Source organism: Rhinoderma darwinii, chromosome 4 (genome assembly GCF_050947455.1).
Source record: "Rhinoderma darwinii isolate aRhiDar2 chromosome 4, aRhiDar2.hap1, whole genome shotgun sequence".
Taxonomy (NCBI): domain Eukaryota; kingdom Metazoa; phylum Chordata; class Amphibia; order Anura; family Rhinodermatidae; genus Rhinoderma; species Rhinoderma darwinii.
Window position 1 is genome coordinate 225,540,957 of NC_134690.1, and position 25,984 is coordinate 225,566,940.

At 39.5% G+C, this 25,984-nt stretch overlaps 1 protein-coding gene across 1 annotated transcript in view; it reads right to left on the reverse strand.

The window, feature by feature from the left end:
- Positions 1 to 25,984, reverse strand: part of PREP (prolyl endopeptidase) — a 129,215-nt gene that overhangs the window by 13,366 nt on the left and 89,865 nt on the right. Inside the window, exons 9-10 of the mRNA XM_075864206.1 lie at positions 18,135 to 18,332; positions 12,158 to 12,261 (exon numbers count right to left, since the gene is read on the reverse strand). Coding sequence (XP_075720321.1) covers positions 12,158 to 12,261; positions 18,135 to 18,332 — 302 coding nt within the window. The remainder of the gene's footprint in view (positions 1 to 12,157; positions 12,262 to 18,134; positions 18,333 to 25,984) is intronic.

Consider the following 25,984-nt stretch of genomic DNA (forward strand, 5'->3'; position numbering starts at 1 on the left):
CAGATTTACACTGACAGGCAATAATGCTCTGGTATACTAAGTATAGCAAAGCATTATAGCTGCGATCTAAAGATCGCATAGTAAAGTCCCCTAGTGGGACTAAAAAAATAAGTAATTAATGTGAAATAAAAAAACAATAACAAAATAAATAAAACAATTTTTTCCCATAAAAAGTGGTTTTATTTAGTAAAAGTGTAAAAAATAAATAAAAGTACACATATATGGTATCACCGCGACTGTAATGACTCAAGCAATAAAGTTAATATGTAATTTAAACCGATTTGTGAACACCGTACAAAAAACAATGGCGAAATTACTATTTTTTTTCCATTGCCCCCCAAAAAAGTCATAATAAAAGTTAATCAATAAGTCCCATGTACCCCATAACAGTACCAATCAAAAAATAAGCCCACATTTAACTACACTGACGGAAAAATAAAACAATTACGGCTCTTGGAAAGCGACGATGCAAAAACAAAATCATTTTAGTTCAAAAGTGTTTTTATTGTGCAAAAGTCGTAAAATATAAAAAAAACTATACATATGTGGTATCATTGTAATCGTACCGACCCATAGAATAAAAGGTAACGTGTTATTTACGCCGCACAGTGAACGGCGTGAATTTAAAACGCATAGAACTATGGCGGAATTTCAGGGTTTTTTTCTATTCCCCCAAAAAAAGTTAATAAAAGTTAATCAAAAAATTATATGTACCCTAAATGGTGCCATTAAAAAGTACAACTAATCCCGCAAAAAACAAGTCCTCATACAGCTATGTCGACAGAAGAATAAAAAAGTTATAATTCTTTGAATGCGAGTATAGAAAAACGAATAAAATAGCTTGGTCATTAGGGCCTAAAATAGGCCGGTCACTAAGGGGTTAAAGGCCCTTTACACAGGCCAATGCAAAAACTGCACAGGGGATGATAGTTAATACCATCGCTCGGTCCCCATCAGTTTGCACGGGGAGATGCGCTGCCGACAACGATTATTTTAAGGGCTGCACAAACTAAGCGATCAGCTGACAAATGAGCTTGATAATAGGCCAGTGTAAATTGGCCTTTACTGTGGATACATGCTACACTCAGGATAGTTAACAGTACGCCTCTTTAATGTCAAGACTATGACATTTATTCAGAAAGCTATTTTCCCATCCCAAAGAGTGAGACTTTGAGAGACGGCTCCACCTGCACTCTAAGATGCACTAATGTAAAATGTCAGCTTTCCTTTAACACTGAACTTCTAAGACGCCGAGATTCTACTCATGTCTGAAAAGATCAGATTTTGCTAATTGGAACAACAAGAGAGAATGAAGATGAATTTAATGCACATTACCTGGCTTCATTTTTATTTTCCTAGTACATAAGTTAATAAATGTCAAGATGTCTTCAAACTAATAGACCTGGATCCTCCTGCGCAAAGCATCAAAACGAATGGGCGCATCAATAAACTTATCGGACTCTATATCACAACACAGCAGAATAATGTGAAAAATACAATTATAGATAGCACAGTAAAACCAAAAAGAACATGGCCTATCATTTTTTTCTGGCTTTTAACAAGACCAATAACATCTTGAAGGAGCTCTTGTAAAATACCCACCCTGCTAATGTCATGAAATAAATCCAGCAAGTCACAAGGATCTAATTATACTGAGCAAAAACCTCCAGAGTCTAAAAAAAACCGAACCACACTGTACAGCACTTGTCCGGCTCATGTTCAAGATCACTAGTTACACACGGAGGAAAACCTGTCCTTGCGGTGTCCTTGCATGTAACAAAAGTCCTTAGCCAAGCTAAGAGAGAATGTTATCAAAGAGCACCTCTACTTATTTACTCATGTTATACGGCCACCTATTGAACAGATCCCTATCATGAGTCTCTATAATAAAGTATCTGTATTATTTATAGTAAGTTACTTTATACTTTCTAATTATGTTCTTACCAAAATGCAGAGATAATGTATATAATGTATAAAATATAGGCACAACTGATCATCTCATTGGGGAATCATGTATCAAAAATGCCGTTACAATATATTCTTCATAGTGTTGCCATAGGAAATGTCAGTATCCGCGACAAATTGTGTTGCAGCGTTTTAGCCATCTGATGAAGAAAGAAGCGCGTAGGACATGTCTGCTGAACACGTATACTCATTTTTAGCTGCAAATAACTGGGCATGGTTTCAGCAGCATATTTTTGTCAGAGGATTTGTTGAAGTATTGGCATTAACTAGAATTAAAGGGTAAGGGTATGTTCACACGCTAAACTAAAAACGCCTGAAAATACGGAGCCGATTTCAGAGAAAACAGCCTCTGATTTTCAGGCATTTTTTGAAGCTGAAAATGAAGCTTCTTTTAATTTGGAGCTTCTTTTCAGGAGATTTTTGGGGCGTTCTTCATAGTGTTCAATGGAAAATCAGCTCCAAAAAACGCCTCAAGTAGTGACATGCTACTTCTTTTTACGGAGCGTCTTTTTACGCTCCATTTTTTAAAATAGAGGCGTAAAAAGACTCTCCGTATGAACTAATTGCTGTTTTTCCCATTGATCTCAATGGGCAGATGTTTGTAGGCATCCAGCTTCCGTTTTTTTCAGACGTTTTTCGAGGCGTAAACACCCCAAAATACACCTGAAAACACTGCGTGTGAACATAGCCTAACTCTGAGTGAAGTAATTCATTATGGACCAGCATTTGAATGGGAGCACTATTAGTAGAGAGCACGGTTCATCTGTTCTTTCAGCACCAGGGGTCCGGACTGAATTCAGCTGCGATTGATAGAAGTAGAAGCTGCATCAACTTCTAAAGAAAGCAAATTATATCTGTAGTATACATGGCAAGAAAGCTGCTCTCTACTAAACAAACGAAGTATCATAGCCTCAAGTATGAGCATCAAGTAGTAGGAAAATCTTGAAAAGGATGTGTTGCTCGCTTGAAATAAAAAAATAAATAGATATATTGTAACGGTAAGTTTACTTTAAACAAACATTAAGTATTGAAGACAACGCTTTATGCAGCAAAATAGCAGTAAAGGTATATCTGCACTTCAGCACTAATGAATTATAAGAAGTAAAATGGATGCTGAAAATTAATAACATTTCTGCAATAAATAACAGCTGGTTGAAGTTTTCATGCATTGCTTAAATACAATGTCTTCACGAGTCCCAGCGCGCATTAAAACAACATATTGCTGAATGCTGCACAATGCTCAACTCCCAGTAATAATACTACACTGAGAAACCAGCACATGAACAGCATCACTTGTTTATAGTCCCTTTAAGGCTGGGTTCACACGGAGGTCAGAGGCGTAAACGCGCGAAGATAGGGCATGTCCCTTCTTTTTCCCATCAGACGGTTTTTCCGCTCACGGGAAAAAAAGCACCTCTGCCTCCCATTGAAATCAATGGGAGACATTTTCGGCAATTTCTTGCCGCGCTTAAAAACTTGTCAAAAAACTCAGTGTGAACTCCCCCTAACTGTACCTCGCTGGCTACATAAGCTTTACATACATCTACCCATATAAACTCTTGTGCTGGTAACAGATGCAGGAAACAAAAACAAAATGAAAAAATTAGTTTTATCCATTCAGTTAGGGCTCATGCACACAGCCGTATTTGGGATATGTGACATACGCGGATCCCAGATACGCCGCCCAAAGAAATTAATGGGCCATACTATACCTCTGATTATATACAGTGAAGGAAATAAGTATTTGATCCCTTGCTGATTTTGTTAGTTTGCCCACTGTCAAAGACATGAACAGTCTAGAATTTTTAGGCTAGGTTAATTTTACCAGTGAGAGATAGATTAGATTAAAAAAACAAACAGAAAATCACATAGTCCAAATTATATATATTTATTTGCATTGTGCACAGAGAAATAAGTATTTGATCCCTTTGGCAAACAAGACTTAATACTTCGTGGCAAAACCCTTGTTGGCAAGCACAGCAGTCAGACGTTTTCTGTAGTTGATGATGAGATTTGCACACGTGTTAGATGGAATTTTGGCCCACTCCTCCTTGCAGATCATCTGTAAATCATTAAGATTTCGAGGCTGTCGCTTGGCAACTCGGATCTTCAGCTCCCTCCATAAGTTTTCGATGGGATTAAGGTCTGGAGACTGGCTAGGCCACTCCATGACCTTAATGTGCTTCTTTTTGAGCCACTCCTTTGTTGCCTTGGCTGTATGTTTCGGGTCATTGTCGTGCTGGAAGACCCAGCCACGAGGCATTTTTAATGTCCTGGTGGAGGGAAGGAGGTTGTCACTCAGGATTTGACGGTACATGGCTCCATCCATTCTCCCATTGATGCGGTGAAGTAGTCCTGTGCCCTTAGCAGAGAAACACCCCCAAAACATAATGTTTTAACCTCCATGCTTGATAGTGGGGACGGTGTTCTTTGGGTCATAGGCAGCATTTCTCTTCCTCCAAACACGGCGAGTTGAGTTAATGCCAAAGAGCTCAATTTTAGTCTCATCTGACCACAGCACCTCCTCCCAATCACTCTCAGAATCATTTGCAAACTTCAGACGGGCCTGTACATGTGCCTTCTTGAGCAGGGGGACCTTGCGGGAACTGCAGGATTTGAATCCATTACGGCGTAATGTGTTACCAATGGTTTTCTTGGTGACTGTGGTCCCAGCTGCCTTGAGATCATTAACAATTTCCCCCCGTGTAGTTTTCGGCTTAGCTCTCATCTTCCTCAGGATCAAGGATACCCCACGAGGTGAGATTTTGCATGAAGCCCCAGATCGATGTCGATTGACAGTCATTTTGTATGTCTTCCATTTTCTTACTATTGCACCAACAGTTGTCTCCTTCTCACCCAGCGTCTTACTTATGGTTTTGTAGCCCATTCCAGGCTTGTGCAGGTCTATGATCTTGTCCCTGACATCCTTAGAAAGCTCTTTGGTCTTGCCCATGTTGTAGAGGTTAGAGTCAGACTGATTAATTGAGTCTGTGGACAGGAGTCTTTTATACAAGTGACCATGTAAGACAGCTGTCTTTAATGCAGGCACCAAGTTGATTTGGAGCGTGTAACTGGTCTGGAGGAGGCTGAACTTAATGGTTGGTAGGGGATCAAATACTTATTTCTCTGTGCACAATGCAAATAAATATATATAATTTTGACTATGTGATTTTCTGTGTTTTTTTTTATATAATCTATCTCTTACTGGTAAAATTAACCTAGCCTAAAAATTCTAGACTGTTCATGACTTTGACAGTGGGCAAACTTACAAAATCAGCAAGGGATCAAATACTTATTTCCTTCACTGTATGTGAGTGCGTGATAGGAGCATGTGCAGTTCAATTAGCTCACTCTTGTTGCAGTGAAGCTTCTAAAATGCTCAGAAGTGTAGTAGCCACAGAGCTGTCTTATCTTAAGGCCTATTTACACAGGCCGATGATCGAGCGAATGAGTGCCCCTACAAATGCTCGTTCACGATCACTGGCCCACGTAAACATGTCAGCGATCAGTCAACAAATGAGCAAACTCATTTGTCAGCTGATCGTATGTTTTATCTAGTCTAGAAAATCATCATGGTCGGTAGAACATCTCCCTGTGTAAACAAGCGATGCGTTGCCGACAATATGCAAACTGTATGGAGACGCATGATCGTATTAAAGATCGTTTGACCCAATACTGTTCGCATCTGTCTGTGTAAAAGAGCCTTTAAAACGGGTTATATGACTGGTTATATTGGCGATCTTTATGGGTAGAAATGCCCATGTAAACCTACTGTTGTCAACAGTCCTTATGCGCAGCAGGCTCCTGGCTAGAGCTGTACTTTATGCTAAAGCCTTGCAGGAATGACCCTTCTTTATCTTGCTCTCTTTTCCAAAAGTGAGTCATTAGTAGGTTCTAAAAACAGCTAATCTCTAGTTTGCAATTTACTGGCAGCGCAGAGAGAGACCTGCTTTCACACCACTGTAGAAATAAGGCCCTTTTACACCGGCCAATTATCGGGCAAACGAGTGTTCACAGAGCAGGACAACGATCAGCCGATGAACAAGCAAACGCTCGTTCATTAACGGATTGCATCGTTTTAAATAACTAAACTATTATCGTTGTCGGCAGCACATCTCCCTGTGTAAACGGTCAGCGATCGCTGTGATTGGTCTGTAAGTGCAAGACAGACCAATAACAGTTCAGTGACGTAGGCAGTGGGTCTCCAGCTCTGATCTTCTCTATTGGTGTTGAGAGGAGATCAGAGATGGAGTGTGCAGAAAGAGCAGAAACAAAAGGATATAAAAAGTTATAAAAAATACCCCCCTGTGACCCATCAGCACCCCCTGTGCCACAACAGCGCCCTTCTGTGCCCCATCAGGACCCCAATGTGCCCTATCAGGACCCCCTTCTTCCCGATCAGCACCCCACTGTCAGAGCCTCATCAGCGTCCTATGTCACTGCCTACTTTATCTTATACTTCACAAATGCGTGTGACTGTCCGTGGCCGTCCGTGCCCGTTATCACGGACCGTGATTACGGGCACAGAAGTGTGCATGGGGCCATACTTTAATATGCAAAACTATTGCAGAGTTATTTTTTGACAAAGTCAGACATACCAGATTTGGAAAATGTGACTGGGTCATTAAGGTACAAACAAGCTTGGTCATTAAGGGGTTCAAAACCATCATTCAGTCTTTACCACATCAGGAAAACATTTTACATCACTTATGTTGCAGATTTCTTAGAGAAAGTTCTAACGCTAGGTAGACAGTAATACGATCTCGTTTCTCAGTCATCTTTTAACAACCGCTATACCAAGAAGGTTTAGTAGATGTGCTTTCAACTAACTTCATTATATGGCTCCATTGTCTGTCTGGGGATCTTTACAACTTAATTCCTGTAACAACGAAGCACAAACACCACAAAATATTTATGTTCACTGTTAAAAAGGAAAATGCAGCAATTGATAAAAAATGTGAAGCATTGCGAATTCAGCAGCAATGTCAACAGTAACTACAGGATGACAAATCCGCAAAGTAGATTTTAACACTCGCAAAATTCCTAAGGAAAGCTTCAGCTTTTTACCTTTATTTGGAAGATGTTGTTCTTGCTGCTGGAAGCCTTTTACAAAAAAGTAGGATCCAACCGAACCAAGGAATTACAAACAAATCTAGAGTATCTGTGATAAAGAAAGGGCACTAGGTTTCCTGATGGACTACTTTGGGACTGGAAACTAATGTCACACTAAGATACTGGCAGCAATAGAGAGCCGACAAACTCAGTGTGGTCATGTCTAACCCATTCACACTATGCAAGCTGGAAACCTTCCAGGTGCCTTCAGATAGTTTGTCTTCCACTAGACATATGTTGTGCTTGAAAAGAGTACATAGCAGTGACTGTTGTGCTACAGTATAGAGGTTTGTAATAATATTAACAATAATAATAATAAATAATATGCTTAGGCTAAAACCAAGGACAAACTAATGACATTGATCTTTATCTACAGTAGTGGTAAAAAAAAATAGCAATGAGTTTAAAAAAGCAAATAAAGTGCAAAATCATAACTTTTATTTGCCTAAATGCACTGGAAATTCTACACATTCAATTCCAAATCAAAACAGTAACAACATTTATCCAGTCTGTGTTAATCCTTAACAGAAAGTAAAGAAAAAGGAATATTAGGCTGTTCAATAGCAGTGCCAGCATTTCTCTTTAAAAACTCAAAAATGGAATGTATAAATGGAAAAAATGTTTCAGATGTCACTTTACTGAAGTAATATTTAGTGGCATAGAGATTGTTTCTGAGAACTGCTTGACATCAGTGTTGCATGGAGTCGACCAACCACTGGCACCTCTGAACAGGTATCCAGTCCAAAAAGATTGGACGACATTCCACAGTTCTTCTGCATTTTTGGGTTTTGCCTCAAACAAAAAATGTTATGTCATCCCACAGGTTCTCTATGGGATTGAGGCCAGGGGATTGGGCTGGCCACTCCATTACCTCAATCCTCTTCGTCTGTAACCAAGACGTTGTTCGCTTACTGGTGTGTTTTGGGACATTGTCATGTTGAAACACCCATTTCAAGGGCATTTCTTCTTCGGGCATAGGGCAACATGGTCTCCTCAAATATTTTGATATATTCAGACTGATCCATGACCCCTTGTATGCAATAAATAGACCCAACACCATGGAATGAGAAACATCCCCATATCATGATTTTTGCAGCACCATGCTTTACTGTCTTCACAGTGTACTGTGGCTTGAATTCAGTGCTCGGGGGTCGTCTGACATACTGGCTGCTGTCACTAGATTTAAAAAGAACAATTTTGCTTTCATCTGTCCACAAAATGTTGCGCCATTTCTCTTTGGGCCAGTCAATGTTTTCCTTGGCAAATTTTAACCTATTCAGGACATGTCTTTTTTTTTCAACAACGGGACTTTGCGGGGAGTTCTTGCTGGTAAGGCCCCATTCACATTTGTGCTATCTGAAGAGCCTATAAGTTTTTAAACACTAAAAAAGTATTGAAATGTATAGCTTGGCATATACATAGACTATAATTGGTCAAACATAGACCAACATAGCATCCGTTTAGTCTAGGTTTGTCATGGTTTACGTTGGTATACTAAATGGTTCTCTTTATAAGAAGCACATAGAGATGACTTAGCTGCATTAGACCAAATAATTTGCCACAGGTCTTGGTCTACGTTTTTATAAAAAAAATGTATGCGCTCGGCGGACATCACAAAAGCGATGTGAATGGGGCCTAACTTGGCTTCACCTAATCGTCTTCTGATTGTAGCAGTACTCACTCACTGGTAACTTCAGATCTTCTTTGATCTTTCTGAAGGTGATCATTAGGTGATTCAGGTTTTGGTTGCCACATCAAGGCATTTCAGATCATTTTAGCTGAGCAGCCTATAATTTGCTGCACTTCTCTATATGTAGCTGAGCAGCCTATAATTTGCTGCACTTCTCTATATGTTTTTCCCTCTCCAATAAACTTTTTAATCAAAGTACGTTTTTCATCAGAACAATGTCTGGAACGACCCATTTCCCCGCGTATTTCAGAAGGAAATGCACTATAACCAACATGTGCAACATTTGCCACCCTCCTACCTTAAATAAGGGCCAAAATTGACACCTGTTATTCCACAGAATGAATGACTTCACCAATTTAACTCCTCACTGCTATTATTTTGAACAATACCCTTTCAATGAATGATACAATTAGTCAGAATGATCGACATTCACGTCATAATTGATGGCTCTGTTTTTTTTCTTTTACTCTACTGCACTTACATGTAAATTATTTGCTATGTAGAAATATCACTTCTACCAAAAACATTGATTTACCAAGTTATTGATGTTGGACTGCTATATTCTTGAACACTACTGTACATAGTCTGTCCAATGTTGATTCACTGACACGAAAATGAAAAACTCCAAACCCCCTCAGCCAAAATCCCATAGCTCAGCTCTCGCAAAAAAAATGAAAAGCATTTAATAGATAGTACAAAGTTTGAACACAACACAAAAGTAAATCATAGCAAAAGTGAAATTCCAGTTTTTTGTTTTTCCATCGCTCAAAATATGAAATTATGGTATAATATATCCATGTACAGGTGCAAAAGCTGCACCACTGAAAATCTCTGTGGCACTGTATTTGTTCAGTATGAGTACCGCATACAAACAGAAAGAGAAAACGGTTTTTTCTCGCCGATGCACCTTTTTAGGCATAAAAAAAAAGTACTTGTATGGACGTTATTTCTGGATCTGAACATATGGATCAAAATGTTTAATCTTTGTTGACTTCTAGGGGGAACATTGTCATCCAAATGGCATGTAATGGAGAATGATGTTTTTTTTTTTTTTTTTTCATACAGTGCCACACAGACTAAACATATGAAAACCTCCGTACAAAAATACAGCGTCACATGTATGTACGATCAAATGAAGCTGGTACAGATCCAAAATACCATCATGTGCATGAACCCTATGGACAGTTTGACACAAGGGTATTATGGCTCCAAGCTGGAGCTGTATATTTAGTGCCAAGCAGAGGATCGGATACCCTTCTTGGCATGCTCGTATGAAACAGACTTAAAGCAGTATGATAATTTCTGACTTTGAAAATCAAAAAGAAATAAAAGCCACATGACCTCTAAAGCTGGGTAATGTTAGTTAAAGGGGTATGTTCTGGTGATGGACTTCCTTTACAATTGATGTGTCTACAAAATACAACAGAGAAAACAGTACTAAAAGAGGGTTTTACCTCAGTCTCAGTTTTTCACACTAACGGAATAATCCACACGAACGCCATGTCCTATTTTTGCCCGTTTTCACGGATCCCTCAATAGACTCAAGTTTATGAGGGATCTGTGAAATCCTGTCCCACATGAGTGCAAATCAGCCGTGAAAAACTGAAATTTTTCACAGCCGATTTGACCCCCGTTTCTGTGCGTAATCCCTTAGGAGAATAAGCTGGTGTTTAAATTTAAGTAAAGTCGACAAATGCAAACCAAGAACATGAAAGCAGTATAGTTGTTCACATATGGAGAAAAGTATTTTGTTCTATTCGAAAAAATTGTAGATGAACAGCTTATCTGAGCTGCAACATGACAACAATTATATTTAAACTGGCATCTTTATACCAAGCAAGAAAACACTGTATACCGTATGTGTGTGTTTCCAAACAAAGCAGCTCATACATTTTCATCCCCCGAGAAAACAAGGTTCAGCTGCAAAACTGGGCACAGATTCACTTGCCTCACATTGTGCAGTTCAATGAAACTATTTTTACTCGGAATGGTAAAATAGACGAATGAATGGCCATATTATCTCACAAACCGTATTCATCTTCTGGGGCTGGCACTAAACTTAGTTTACAGGAAGAGTCCATTATATGCAATGTTTACTTCTAGGAAATTGTCCTTTGTGTATTATGAACATTGATTCCACGCATCTATAGAGGGGATTTAAAGGGACACCATCACCAAAGGATATCTATCTATCTATCTATCTATCTATATATATATATATATATATATATATATATATATATATATATAGTTTGATATATTTAACGCAGTTCTACAGCAAGTCCATTTCAACACCATGGTCGAGATTTGTCCAAACTAATATAATAGGAAAAACTGGTGGTTTCTTTAGTATATATGTATGAACTAGTAGTGGTTCATTAGTTTTTGTTTTTTCTAATTTGTTGTAGTCTGAGGGATTGTCACTGCCCACATAAAGATGAAGAGAGCACCCCTAACCTAGACCTTTACCACCTGGGAGATGCTTGAATATGTCACTGTGCTAAACTGCATGACAGCCCCAACATATGGGGAGTGAAGAGAACATTTAGAAGCATTCAATGCTGCATGGAATGACATTTAAAAAGTGTACAAATACAGTATTCTCTAATATAAATCTATAATCAAAATTTTTCTCTTCACAAGCGAAAACATAAGAGAGCAGGGCAGAAGGAAGAAAATTCAAGTCCCCTGTTGTTGCAGAATACAAATGCCCTTAACTGCAGCCTGCATTCTGACTATGAAGAAACACATATTATTGGTTGTTGTCAGAGAACCTCTGTTTCCAGGTGAGCTTCAGGGAACCCAGTGGACATCTCCACTCTATTAGTGGATCACTCATACTAATGGGAACAATTCTCTATATTGGAATTCGAGAGAGAAAAACCAGAAGCCAAAGGATTTCTCACCATTGACTCACAGTAGTGTAATTTTTAGAGGCTGTGCCTATATACACAACATATATAAATATTATTCTGATTCACTGAGATATCGGAGAGAAAATACTTGCAGAACTACTGCGGACTTTCATCTTACTGCTAACTGTTGCTAGCATGGGTTACAAGCCAGAGTGGAAGTCATTTTGGTCTGACATTTATTCATTGATCTATTAACTCTCAGAGGACTTCTAAGCTGACAGGTGTCATTATAGAACCATCATCACATTGTGTTCCTCGGAATGACAGGACTTGAGAAAGTGTCTTGTCCAAGTAAAATGAAGTAGCGGTGCAGGTTTTGCAGTCAGCTGTCTGCCTACCTCGAGACAGATTATGTCCCTCTTACCATGACGTACATTAATCAAAGCAGAGCTGCTGAGGCTTCAAAGATCTGAAAGTAAGAAAGACGACACAATATTCTATGCAAATATACAAAGCTTTCTTCTCTTTTATTCACCTGCACTGTCAGGTAGTCCGCCGGATTAAATCCTTTGACAGTCACTTCCCGGAAAACCCTTGGCTCCTGTGTGCTTTTGGTCAGGTCAAAGTGATAAATAATACCTAAAACAAGAGTTCCGGAAAGTCAACTGAGTACAAAAAGATCATGAGAAAAACAATGGATCTGAAAGCACTATGGACTGTAATGAATGACAAAAGCTGCGCACTGCTACAAAGCAGCCTAGGGTACATTTATGCAGTGAATAATTTATAAGCACTTACTCAGAGGAAAATGAAGCCCTTTATAAAGACTGCTCAATTATTCCTTATAAAGATTTCAAGCTAAAGGCGGTAATTGAACAATGTAAATGTTTGCACAATTCAAACTAAAATCAATGTAAACCATACAAAACAAGAGTTCCAATAATAATAACAACATTTTTCATAATAGAAGGCTTAACATTTGACACTGATCACACAAGGAGACAACGACTGACGCCCAGGTCTGGTTGTTAATAACAGAGCAAAGTGAGGTATATATGAACTTGCATGGAGCAAGCTGGTACACAACGGTGATGTAGTAAGGGATGATAGTCAAACAGTATTTCAAAGTCATTTGGCCTGATTGATAAGACACACTTTTGTACCCATGTACTTCAGCTCAAAAGGCAGGCAGTGCTCACAGAGTTCTTGCTTATTTTTTAAACTTTGTGTCTTCGGTTTTGCATTGTGCCAGTATAGTCTCAATATAATCAACATTTCCTGTCAATACAGTTGCAGCGAGACTGTGTCCCCATAGAGAAAATGGAAACACCATCTAGATCAGGGCTCTCAAACTCGGACGGGTAAATGGGCCACACATAGAAAAAAATTGAAGTTGACGGGCCGTATTACTTTAAAATTTGATACAATACAAAATTATTGTTACTCAATTAGTTGCTTGAACTACTATAAAAATACTACATTACTACAACATACTACATTACTATAATACTACATTGCTATAAAAATACTACATTACTATAATAATACTACATTACTACAACATACTACATTACTATAATACTACATTGCTATAAAAATACTACATTACTATAATAATACTACATTACTATAACAATACTACATTACTATAAAAATACTACATTACTATAACAATACTACATTACTATAATAATACTACAATACTATAATAATACTACATTACTATAACAATACTACATTACTATAACAATACTACACTACTATAATAATACATTACTATAACAGTACTACATTACTATAATAATACTACATTACTATAACAATACTACATTACTATAATAATACATTACTATAACAATACTACATTACTATAACAATACTACATTACTATAATATTACCACTCGATTTAAACTTACCAGAAATTTGTGCGTTTACTCTATGTGCTTATTTTAGCAATCCAGTTTTCCAGTTTAAGTGTTGCTAAATGCAGACGAGCTGCTCAGTTGGCAGCGTTTGGCAGACGCAAGAATGTGAAGATTGGGCAGCCCCTTTTTAGATAGTGCCACAATGCCCTCTGTAGATCATGCCAGAGTGCCCTATGTAGATAGTGCCACACACATGCCACTTTGTAGATCGTGCCACACACACGCCACTTTGTAGATAGTGCCACACACACGCCCCCTTTGTAGATCGTGCCACACAACCCCCTTTGTAGATAGTGCCACACAACCCCCTTTGTAGATAGTGCCATACATATCCCCCTATTGATAATTCCATGGGGGCTCCCTCTAGGAGTGGAACCCCCAGCAAAAGCGTTGCCGACACTTTGGCCGGGGATTCCTCTCCCGGAGGAGCCACTGACGTCACTATCCATATATTGACAGTTTTGTGAGAGGCCTCATCTATTAGCGGAATCCTGGACCAGTGCGTCGGCAATGCACTGGCTGGGCATTCCGGTCCAGGAGGAGTAACTGACGTCACTGATCATATATGGACAGTGACGTCAGAGGCCTCGTCTATCAGCAGAATCCCTGAACAGTGCGTCGGCAACGTGCTGGCTGGGCATTCCAGTCCAGGAGTCACTGACGTCACTGTCCATATATGGATAGTTACATCAGAGAGGGGGCTGTAGCGCTGTCCACAGAGTAGGGTGTGTACTATCTACAGGGCGTGTGTGCAGCACTCCTCCTTCAGCTTGCTCTCTGCTCTCCCGCTGTCAGCAGGCCGCAGATGACAGCTTCAGGGGCAAGCATGCAGCCCGCGTGTTTGAGACCTCTGATCTAAACCTTTGGGGGTTTTCTAATAAATAAGTTAGTGTGCTTTTAAGCATGCACTATTCCCTTGTCTCTACACACTTTGAAAACAATCACCATTGAGTTTTTCTAAGAATGGTTAACAGTTGATCTAGACAGGGATAATGTTCCAGCTACTGTACGTCTGTGCTTCTGGAGTAGATTTATTCTACATATCTCAGATTCTTTTTATTACTGTTCCCTTTTTCCCCGAGTGCAATTGTAAAACAAACACTGATTGACATTATACATCATTGGGGTATATTCACAAGCAGCTGCTGGGTCTGATGCTTAATAAAAAACAGGTGTTAAATACGTGTAGTTTATGTCGCAGCCGTCATGTAACGCCACAACTTGAATATTGCGTCACAACCATTGGGCTACAATGAGGTCAATGAAGATACTACTCTTCCTATGATATTTCTACAGAAGAAGTACCTAAAACTTATATGTAATTATTTCTATTTTATATCTTCTTCCTAGCAATTTATTGAAAAAACAGTACAGGAATATGATCCCTCTGAGCTCTTCATCATCTTCCTCCTCCATATTTCTTCTAGCGTCATTGATGATAAGCAGTTGTTTATTACGGCAGCACATCAGCTGTATTAGTAAAATAGCAATACTTATCTATGGTTTTTTTTTCCCTTTTTTGTGTTACTGCGTCTTCACTTTTGTTATAATTGTACGGCAATGTAACCTCAAAAGGACAAGGGTGTAATGAAATACCACAATGTAACCAAAAGGAGGTAGTGATATAACAATGTAAAAGTAGGTAGATCTACAAGAATGTGTTATTGAAAAGATTATACTCGAATATGGTGGAAAATGCAACTGTAGCAGGATTATATGGACTATCAAACATTATTTTATATTCTGAATATTTGTCTAACTGCAGACATAAGAATAAGCAATAAAGACTTTGTTACTTTGTTAGCACATCTAATCCAACAGGAGCTAATGGAAAATGTGACTAATAACTGCAAATCTAGATGCCCATTATTGTTAGAGGGAGGAAAAAGATTACAAAGAATGAAAAAGTCGTTTTTAATGAATAAGGACCATACTATGTCTTATATCTTTCTACAGAGGTGCATATATTAGGGCCAGCAGGCTAACTAACTGTAAGGGCAAGCTGATGTTCAGAAGCCTGAATCACCAGCGGATTTTCCTGATGTAAGCTCACAGCGCTGCCCCCTTGAAGATATTCCATACTGCAGTACCTAAACAGTAGTGCATGCCAAATAGTAGTGCCAGTACAGTAATAACATCCACATGCAAGTGCCCATACCACTGTACTCAACACACAGAATCTCCCATAGAATTGTGCCAGCTACATAACCGTAACCATGTTGGGAATTTGCAATTCACACTGGTTACTGCTAAATCAGTACCCATACAAAAGGTACCTGACTGTGCCCCTGTAGTACAACTTATATTTACTATGGTCCTGTACTGCTCTCCATTTGTGGAGCCGGTCAGCAGTTCAGTAAAACAAGGTGCGGACACTTCTTCAGGATGTGTCCTTCATTATTTCTTGTACATTTTTTTTTTAACCACTCCATACACCTCCCTTCACTGAGATCACAGACTTCACTTATGTCATCTTCTGACGTGTTTGTATCACATACTGGATTAGAAGAGCATTTTGACTGGATTGCCATTTAAGCAGCATCATCTGCAAGTCTAGATATTTCAAAACTTTCCGAGGTTGTTTGGAATGACCATTAAAGGGTTATCTGGTGATGTAAAATTGATGGCCTATCCTTAGTATAGGCCTTCAATATCAGATCGGTGGTGGTCCGACTCTCTGCACTTCCGCCAAACAGCTGTTTGAAGGGGGCATTCTTAGCTCACACAGCTCTGTACCACCCAACACCATCACATTAGTAGCGGGTGTGCAAAGGGTTACAGCTTTGTCCATTGAATGAAACAGGAGGAAGTTGTAATATTGTGCACAGCCGTTACGAATGTGACAGTGCTGTATAGTGCGGAGCTGTATATGGAATGGAGGGGAAGCAGCACAGTAGTACAATATAAAATATAACCCAAGGAAATTATTTATATGTGAGCCCTTTATTTAAACTTTGTGCTACCCACTTGTTTCATGTCTCTTATATAAACTTTATAACTCATTTAAAGAGGACTTGTCACCTCTCCTGACATATCTATGTTAGTGAATACTTGTACTGCCCATAATATAACAATTCTGGAGCATATTTTCTTAGAACTCTGCATTGTGCCGTTCTTCTGTTGTTCCTCCTAGAAATGTATGAATAAAATAACAACTGGGTGTATCAGTTGGGGGGGGGAGTCCCTACCAAGACTGACACTGTCCAACAATGCCTAACTGTAAATGTGCAATTGTCAATTTGTTTATAAATTTCCAGGAAGAATAACAGAGGAAGAGTACTGTGCTGAGTTCTAAGAAAAGAGGCTCCAGGAATACACGTACTTACTAAAACAGACATGACAGGAGAGCTGACAGATCCTCTTTAACGCTATTCGGAAAGCCTGAACTAGAGCTAGATGGTGACACTACAGCACAAAGGAACACTAGCCTTTTCCAATGGTTCATGTTAGGTGGGATAAAACAAGCGGAGTGTCTTACATGCCATTGTTGCTGCGAGGATGCTTGAAGAAATATGCCACTATGTAGCGCTAGCGTAAATGCTACTTGCCCACAATATCAGTCCCGTCACTTTTGCCCCTCTGCTAGATCTCTATCCATTGGTCAGGAAGGTAATGCTTCCAACGAATCAAAGCAAATATACTTCAGGCTGAATAGGCCATTCAGACCCCATTTTGTGTTTCCATGTTAGTAATAGTGACCTACAGAAATATTTGTTTCATCTCCATTACACAAGTATTCCCACCTCTTCTTCTTTTTATTAAAGTTGGTCTAGCTCCACTCACTTGTTTATCAAGCAATGTACAGAACACTTTTTACTTCCCGCTCCCCCCACAGCCTCCTCCGTGCTCCATTGTCTCACATGTTGCATTATTTACAGCTCTTTGATGAACACTAGAATGCAGACAAGCAAGGAAATCCACGCACAGGCACAGTATGTTGCTTCATTTCGTTTTTGAGCATGGCCATTACCATAATCTAGGCAGCAGAACCATGACCTTAAAGGCTATGGACACCTTTGAGCGCATTTTTTTTAAATAAATGGATTTATCAGTGTGTTTAGTGTAACTTTGTAATTAGTAATTATTTGAAAATCTTATTACTTTTGGAGATACAGCTGTTCTGTATTCTCTATACAGAGCAGCTGTATTCCTCGCTTTACACTGAATTTATTAGTCCCGCGGCCCCGACAAGTTCAGTGTCGGCAGGTCCTGCAGGTCTCTGGCACGCAGGATACACCTGTAATGGATCACATCTAAGTTATGAACTTAGATGTGATCCATTACAGGTGGATCCTGCATATCAGACACACAGGACCCGCTCTCAGTGAACCAGTCAGGGCCGCGGGACTGACCGATTCAGTGTAAAGCGAAGAATACAGCTGCTCTGTATAGAGAATACAGAACAGCTGTATCTCCAACAGTAAAATTGTTTTTAATAAAGACTAATTACAAAGTTACACTAAACACACTGATAAATCAATTTATTTAAAAAAAAAAAAATGTGCTCAAAAGTGTCCATAGCCTGTTAAACAGCAAAGTAGTAAAACAGTTTTGCGCAAATGTTAAATAAAGGAATGACTACTCACCAGGTGATAAAAATGAAGTGAACTGGTAGAAGATCTCGGAATCTTTCTTCTGTCCGCTATATCCTACAATACTGCCAACATCCAGAGGGAAAGTTTTAAGGTGGCTGCCTGAGGGAAGGTCATGTAGTTGTAGCACATTCTTAACATCATGGAGGTAGCACAGCACCAGGAACTTGGAATGAACACAGGATACCCATTCTAAAGAAACAGAATGTGCGATAAAAAGAACATTGTTTTAATGTGTTAGCAAATTTGACCATTTTGACATAAGGAAACTTTGAGATCTTGTCACTACTCAGTACACATAAAGAACAGGAGCACTGCCTGTGTCACACAAACACGTTTATAGGATGTGAATTGTGTGTGACTCTAAGGGGTTAAAGGGGTTTCCAGCTATAAAAAAAAAAAAACAAAAACAAAAAAAAACCACGAAACCTTCTTCTGAGTTGCTTTTGGTTTAAAATATCAAAATATTTAACCCCTTGGCGCGGCAGCAATTTTTATTTTTTCCTCCCTTCATTCCAAAAGCCATAGCATTTTTATTTTTTTGTGGACCAATTGTAGTTTTCATGTACTATATAATGTAATGAGAATTTTTTTTTGTGTCACCATATTTTGGAGTTCTGGAGTAGAGAGCCATAACTGTTATTTTTCTGTCGATTGAGCAGTGCGAGTCTTGTTTTCTGCGTTTCAAACTAGTTTTTATTGGTAACATTTTGCGGTACATTTTAGTCAATATTTTTTTGAGGAGGAAAGGTGAGCAAAAAATATATAGCAATTCTGTCATTTTTAATATTTATTTTTTTCTACGGCCATTTACCGTTTGGGTTAAATAATGTTATATTAGAATCTGAGACTTTTACGGACGTCGCGATACCAATTATGTAAAATACTGTTTTTTTTTTACATTACTTTATGGAAAAAAAGGGAAAAGGGTTTTCAGGAACTTTTATTATATTTTTTTGTATATCAAAAACGTTTTTTAGTTTTTGAACAAACAATTGTTTGGTCGCTGGTACCATACACTGCAATACTTATGTATTACTTATGCTTAGGCGCTGTGGTCACTATTGACTGTGCATCTAAGTGGTTTAATGGTCTGGATTGGAGATATCGCCAATCCCGGCCGTTTCAGTAATGTGTCGACTTTATCATACAGTCAACACCCGATGAGAATGGAGCGGGCTCAGCCCGTGAGCCCACACCATACTACCCCTTGGCAATCATAACGTACAGTTACATCACATGTCGCCGAGGGGTTAAATTGCCTGCCAGAATACAATGACTTGAGGTTTAAGGTTTTAAGCAGTAACATAAAAAGTACAGGGCTTACAAAAAAAGATAAAATAAAAACGACATACAAGAACATACCTAACAGAAAATAAATGGGTGAAACAGAAAGGCCTTAACAATTAGGCCCAATTTATCAAAAGAGCCAATGTCTAAGTTACAGCTTGGCTAATATATCGACATATGTCGCAACAGATTTATGACTGCAGGTGACCTCTTTGATAAATCTGTTCCAACCAACACCACTGCTATTAACTTTCACAATGGCAAAAATCGCGTCAGGGTCTGACGGGAACCTCCGATCCCAGCCGTTTAAACCCATAGATGCCACGGTCAATAGTGACCGCAAAGAATAAAAAAAATTATACAATACATTATATTATATATTCGCAAAAAATGGTGCTATTAAAAAATACAACTCATCCCGCAAGAAAGAAGTCCTCATACGGCTATGTCTACAGAAAAATGGAAAAGTAAAGGCTCTTGAAAAGCGACGATAAACAAATGAAAAAAAAAATGGCTTAGTTCTTAAGGGTTGAAATAGGCTGGTCATTGAAAGATTAAAGGAAGTTGTATAGGGGATTGCGGACTAGTACCAGTAATAGCATCGATTTTGAATGCATTAAGCGTTGGCTTTCCAGTGTAAATAATACAGAACACATTACTGTATGGCTTCCGGGCAGCAGGATATCTGGGAGTATTATTGTGCAAACTGAAATCTCTCTCTACCAGAAATCATATTCCCAGGACACAAGTCTTATGTGAGAAATGATTCATTAGCATGTAAGGTGCAAATATGATTGCCCACATAGCTATAACACAAATGATGGAACCTCGTGTATTTAAGTTATCACCCACTAAAGGCTTCGTTCACATATGCGTCAGGGTTCCGTTCTGACGGCGCTTCCCGTCAGAACGGAACCCTGACAGAAACAAACGGAAACCATATTATTGTCATTATTGATTTCAATGGTGACGGATCCGGTGCAAAAGGTTTCCATTTGTCACCGTTGTGCAAGGGTTCCGTCGTTTTGATGGAATCAATACCTGGGTCGACTACGGTATTCATTCCGTCAAAACGAAGGAACCCTTGCACAACGGTGACAAACGGAAACCATTTGCACCGGATCCGTCAGCATTGAAATCAATGGTGATGCAAACGGAAACCTATGGATTTAGTTTGTTTCAGTCAGGGTTCCGTTCTGACGGGAAGCTCAGACCGAATGTCAGAAAGGAACCCTGACGCAGATGTGAACAAAGCCTAAGTCGTATGAAATTAAGCAATACAAAAGAAAGAAAAAAATCAGAGACGTCACATAATTTATTCTTAAATGTAAAAGACAAAACACATTCATAAAGAAATAAAGACCCCCCCAGCTGTAATCTGCTGAGGAACACAGCAGGAAGTATTGAATTCCCCTGCAATGCCACTGCAATGGTGCCCATTGAAAGCAATGGGCTTTACATGTAACGTGCAGGGGTGTTGGGTACTCCAGAGAAAGACGACCCCTTTCCACACACACTCTATTAGGGTATATTGACAAGCAGAGGCTTTCACTGTGGCGGACCCGGCCTGGTCTTTTATTGCATTGACAGCTATTCATTTTAACAGCTGTATGTTTACATTTCCCGTCGCGGGAAATGAGCAACTTCCCCCCCCCAAGAAATCTACGGTTTGCCAGGGGTCTCATGAGACTGTAGCAGCTCCCATTCTAAAAAGGAATGTCTGTGATGATACAAACCCCCTAATGAATAAAGTCATGTGAGCCATTTAAAATCACATATGCAAATAATATGGCAAAATGATCACTAATACCTATCTTAATATCAACTGCTAAAGATATATAGATTTGTCCTTCCATAACTTATCTCTATACCCACTACCGTAGTGCAACCCACCCCACTTCCGACCATTTATGTATTGTGGCGAGGTGTTTAACAAACACGTAAAAAGTATGGATTGCTGGATTGCTATGACGGATGCCATTCATCTGCCATCCGTTGCCCATAGACTCCAAAAACAAAAAACTTTTAACGTATACTTTTTAACTGGATGGCTCAAGATTAAATTAGTATTATGACAAAATGTATACTTTAACGCAGTTAAGAAAAGTTAAAGGGTGGACACCTCTGTAAACAGTGATACACCTTTCTAGTAATGGGTGAGACACCTCTTTACTCTCATAAAAGCCTGAGCTTTTTAGGCATGGATTTGACAAGGTGCTGCTGCAGCAGATTTCTTGCCAGTACAGTCATGCTGCAGATTTCCTTTTCAACCACATACTTAAGGGGAACCAGCTTCAGTTAAGGCTTAGGTTGTGAAAAGCCGCATTGTGGCACTTAAACGATACCCAATTTTTACTAGGGGGCTTAATGTTCGCAGAGTAAAGATTTCCTACACCATTACAACACCATCTGCTTAAAGCTGCCCGTACACGTAAAGAGGTTGTCTGGACATGGGGCGGTTTTTCATACTGATGACCTATTTACAGTATAGGTCATCAGTATATGATCGTTGGGGGTCCGACAACCATACCCCGCAGCTATCAGCTGTTCCAGTTGCCTCCGGGCACCAGTAGTTATGCAGTGGTCGATGCCAGAAGCAGATGTATACCACAATATAGCAGCTGTGCTGCAGATCTGCTCATATTCACTGGAAAAGGAGCATAGCTGAAGTGTTACAGCACGGCCGATATACACTGATTGGAGTCATCTGCTTCCAGTACCAAGCACGGCAAAACTTCCGACTGTCTCCGAACAGGGACCTCACTCGAGGAAATATCAAAATCCGGACAACCGACAATCACAGGGTGAAACAAAGGACTCAAAGTTGCCCACTGAAGGAATTTGATCACCTCCGCAATAACACGGTAAGCAAATTGATTTTATAAATCTTCGTCTTATCTGTGTTAGTGGACAGTCTTGTGGCGATCTGTAGAACCCTTTTGTTGATTTCCTGGATTATCTCAGGCGACAGAGGTGATATTTTCCGCTGTGAGGGTAAAAAAAAACCTGTGAGACCTTAGTCGCGCCCGACTAACCATCCTCTGGGTAATTAGAGTCTAAATAAGATTATATAAGAGACCGGAGAGTTATCGACTGGGATTTTAATATTTCCAGCGAAGCCGGAGAGTCTAAATAAGATTATATAAGAGACCGGAGAGTTATCGACTGGGATTTTAATATTTCCAGCGAAGCCGGAGTGTCTAAATAAAAATTATATTTCGGCGGACCGGAGGCTGTAGACTGAGGAATTTTAATATTTCCGGCGAGGCCTGGGAGTCGTTGACCGAAAATTGTTATATAAATTACGTGTATAATATAGACTGTTAGGCATATGATTTAATGAAGCGAAGAGAAGTGAAGCAGTATGTGAGTAAAATGAAGAAACTGATGGAAAGTGCTTTAGAGGGATTTGCAGAAGAGGAAGTTAGGAATAAGAAAGGTATTGTATGTATTAGAAAACAGGACCAGCCGACGCCCGGTAATGGCTTCCGTACCTCATGTTGAGTGTGTCCTCATTGTTGGTGGGAAACCCCCCCCCTCACAGCTGCGCACTGTGTTTCCAATGGGAGAGGCTGCCCCCCACCACCCACCCCTGATGTGGCCACGCCCGGCCCAACCAAATCAGTATGAAATAATCGCCTTGTTAATTTTGTCATTTGTAGTGTTTTTTCTATTTACAGAAGTTCCAGTCTAGTTCACTGATGAAACAGCACGTCATCATAATATAGAGATGGTGGCCGACAGATTGTACTGTTAAAGATTATGTGTTTGATGTTTTGAACGTAGATAATTCCTATACAATAGTGTGATGAATGATTGCAGATACGTATGTTGTTTTGCCGGCATTGAAAGTGTTAAGATTGTGAGACTAGACGCTGTTAGAAGCTGTGAGTGTGTGACCCCCCTCCCTCCCCCTGTAGTGTGCTGTGTTTGGGTGGAGGGGGGGGGGCTGACTGGGTGCAGTCTGCAGAGCTGATGGGACAAAGGGATTACAATATGCACTGCTGAGAGATATATATATATCAGTAATGTCTACAAACCTAAATAAATTTCTTCTCTTTGCGCATGCGCTGTTGTTTATAAAAGTTACGATATTTATGTGTTATGATGTGATCAGATTTCATGTGTTTTGATAATTCAGATGTATTAAACTACAGATACTGTGAGACACGGGGTTTTGAAAATGTATGTGCCCCCCACCGTTCCCTATTTTTATATACAGTTTATTGGTTTGCAGTAATTAATGTTATCAGATATAATATTTTCAGTTTTTATTGAATAACTAACTACAATTGTTTTGTTTTTGATTTCACACATAAATTATGTCATTGTAAAGATCAAATGTATTTGTCAGGAAAAAATCTTTTTTGTTTCAGGCTGTTGTACATTACAGGGGGTTAAACTAGTGTTATGTTGAGATGTAGTTTTGAACTCTGCTACATTACTTTCGCAGACACCACAAAGGGGGGAATGGTGAAGGGACTGATCAGGTACAATTTTGGTTTGTTTTGAGTTAACTAATTTGGTTTCAGGAGATCTAAAAATGTGTAAGAGACCCCAATGAGTAATCCAGATTAAATTTGTATGAGAGTAACCTACATTTTGAGGTTTTTCTGTGTAGATGGTTCCAGATCTTTCCAGAACGGTGAATATGGCACTGGGTAAGCTGTGCTGTAGTCTCCACCCAATATGAGGTATTGTGTAAGAGACCATCCCGCTCCAGCAAATTTACACAGGAGGTGGAGGTGACGTCACCCACACGAATCTTTACAGATTTAGATGGGGGAGAAGGGAAAAAAATAAAAAACTTGTCTGGACATTGTTAATTTGATGTAAAGTTTTTAGGAATGTTTTGTTTTTATTTGTTTTTGTATTAATCAAGTATTTGCAGAACCTGATAAAAGTGAGATTCTCAAAGTGTTCTGGATTATCAGATGAGTGTGGAGAAGTGTATAACATTTGGTTTTATTTTAGAGGATGAAGACGCCACCCTTTTGAAATGTTCTATCTATATGTGACGTGGGTTTCTAATGTAAATTTGTAATAAAGAGATTTTATTATACAGTATGTACAAGACAGGATACGAGGCACCAGGTAAATCACCCAGAAACCACTCTCACCTTCTTGTTCATCTCAAGGAGCGGAGCTGGAGGTGCTCGCTGAGGCTTGTAACCTGGCAGAAGGTAAGACGGCCGACATTTACAATGACTCTAGGTACGCTTTTGGCATCGCCCACAATTATGGGCCCATTGGTAGTAGGAACTTTATTGGATCATCGGGTAAGCCAATTGAGAGAGCGAGAGAAGACAGACCTGACAACAAGGGTATATGCAGTCAGGTGTCAGTAAATTGGCTTGTCCCTGGATACAATAATGCCACCACTAGGTTTGTAGCAGCCGGCGTGATGTGCGCACGGCGTGACATAGGTAAAACTGCAAAAGTACCTGTGAAAAGTGCAGCCCGGCCAGATTAACAGTCCCAGCGACTGCAGAACATACAACTACCTAAGGTAGCAGTGTATGACAATGTGCTCGTGTGTGTAGGTCTGTTCTTAGGGGGGCCTGAAGCCCGGCCGGTATCCTCCCCACTGCAGATGTTGTGTGTAAGTGACAGGGGAACAGTGTTATCCCAAGTATTGACCTGATGTTTGTACAATGATAAGATGTTAGCAGTTCTCTAGACGTTGTCCCAAAGTTAGTTTGTTTAATAACTGTATTTAAGAAGTGTTGTGGGAATATTAAATTCTGAAGTTAAGTTTAATGTAAAGTTCTAGACTAGCCTTAGCATTGGACTATTAGAGTCATGCGTCAGATAAAAGGTACAGAAGCGGAATATTCCCATTCGAAAACATTTTTATTTGTTTATTTTTGTTGTGAAAGAGAAATTTTAGAGCAGAGAATTCTGTGCAGTGTATATGTGTATGTATAGATATGTATATAAAGAAGAAGAATCAGTTTGTAAGTTTTAGTTACTGACCAGTGTGAACGTTTAAAATAAATCTGTCATTGTTAATGTTCTCCTTCAAGTTAATTATCTGATTAAGATCAATTACTGATTAGGCTATGAAAAGCTTGTTCTACACAGGAAGAGTCCAACTGGGAGCGGAAGGCGTGAGAACCAGATTCTAACAGAATGTGGACGGATAAGGGAAGATGAACCGGTAACACCCAAGGCACTCTTGATGGCACTTGCATTGATGGTGTATGACCTCACATATGCCCCAAGACTGCAAGGATCGACGTGGTAAGATCTAATTGGTATGTCCCAGGCTTTACAGCTGATGCTGCTAAATTCTGTTAGAGCTGTTTGATTTGCCTACAGAACAGTCCTGGCAGACCGGTGCCAACCTTATCATACCCGCCTCCCCCGAAGAGAACCGACCTTGAGAGGCCTTCCCAGGTAGAACAAACCAGATTAGAGTAAGAAAAATTAGGTTTAAGACACTTGTCAGATAAACATGTGGAATCTGTGTATGTTTCTGTAAGGTGGAGATGTTCTAGGCAATCAGCTGAGATCAAGGTACAAATCCTGCTGAAAGGGTATCACCAAGTGCA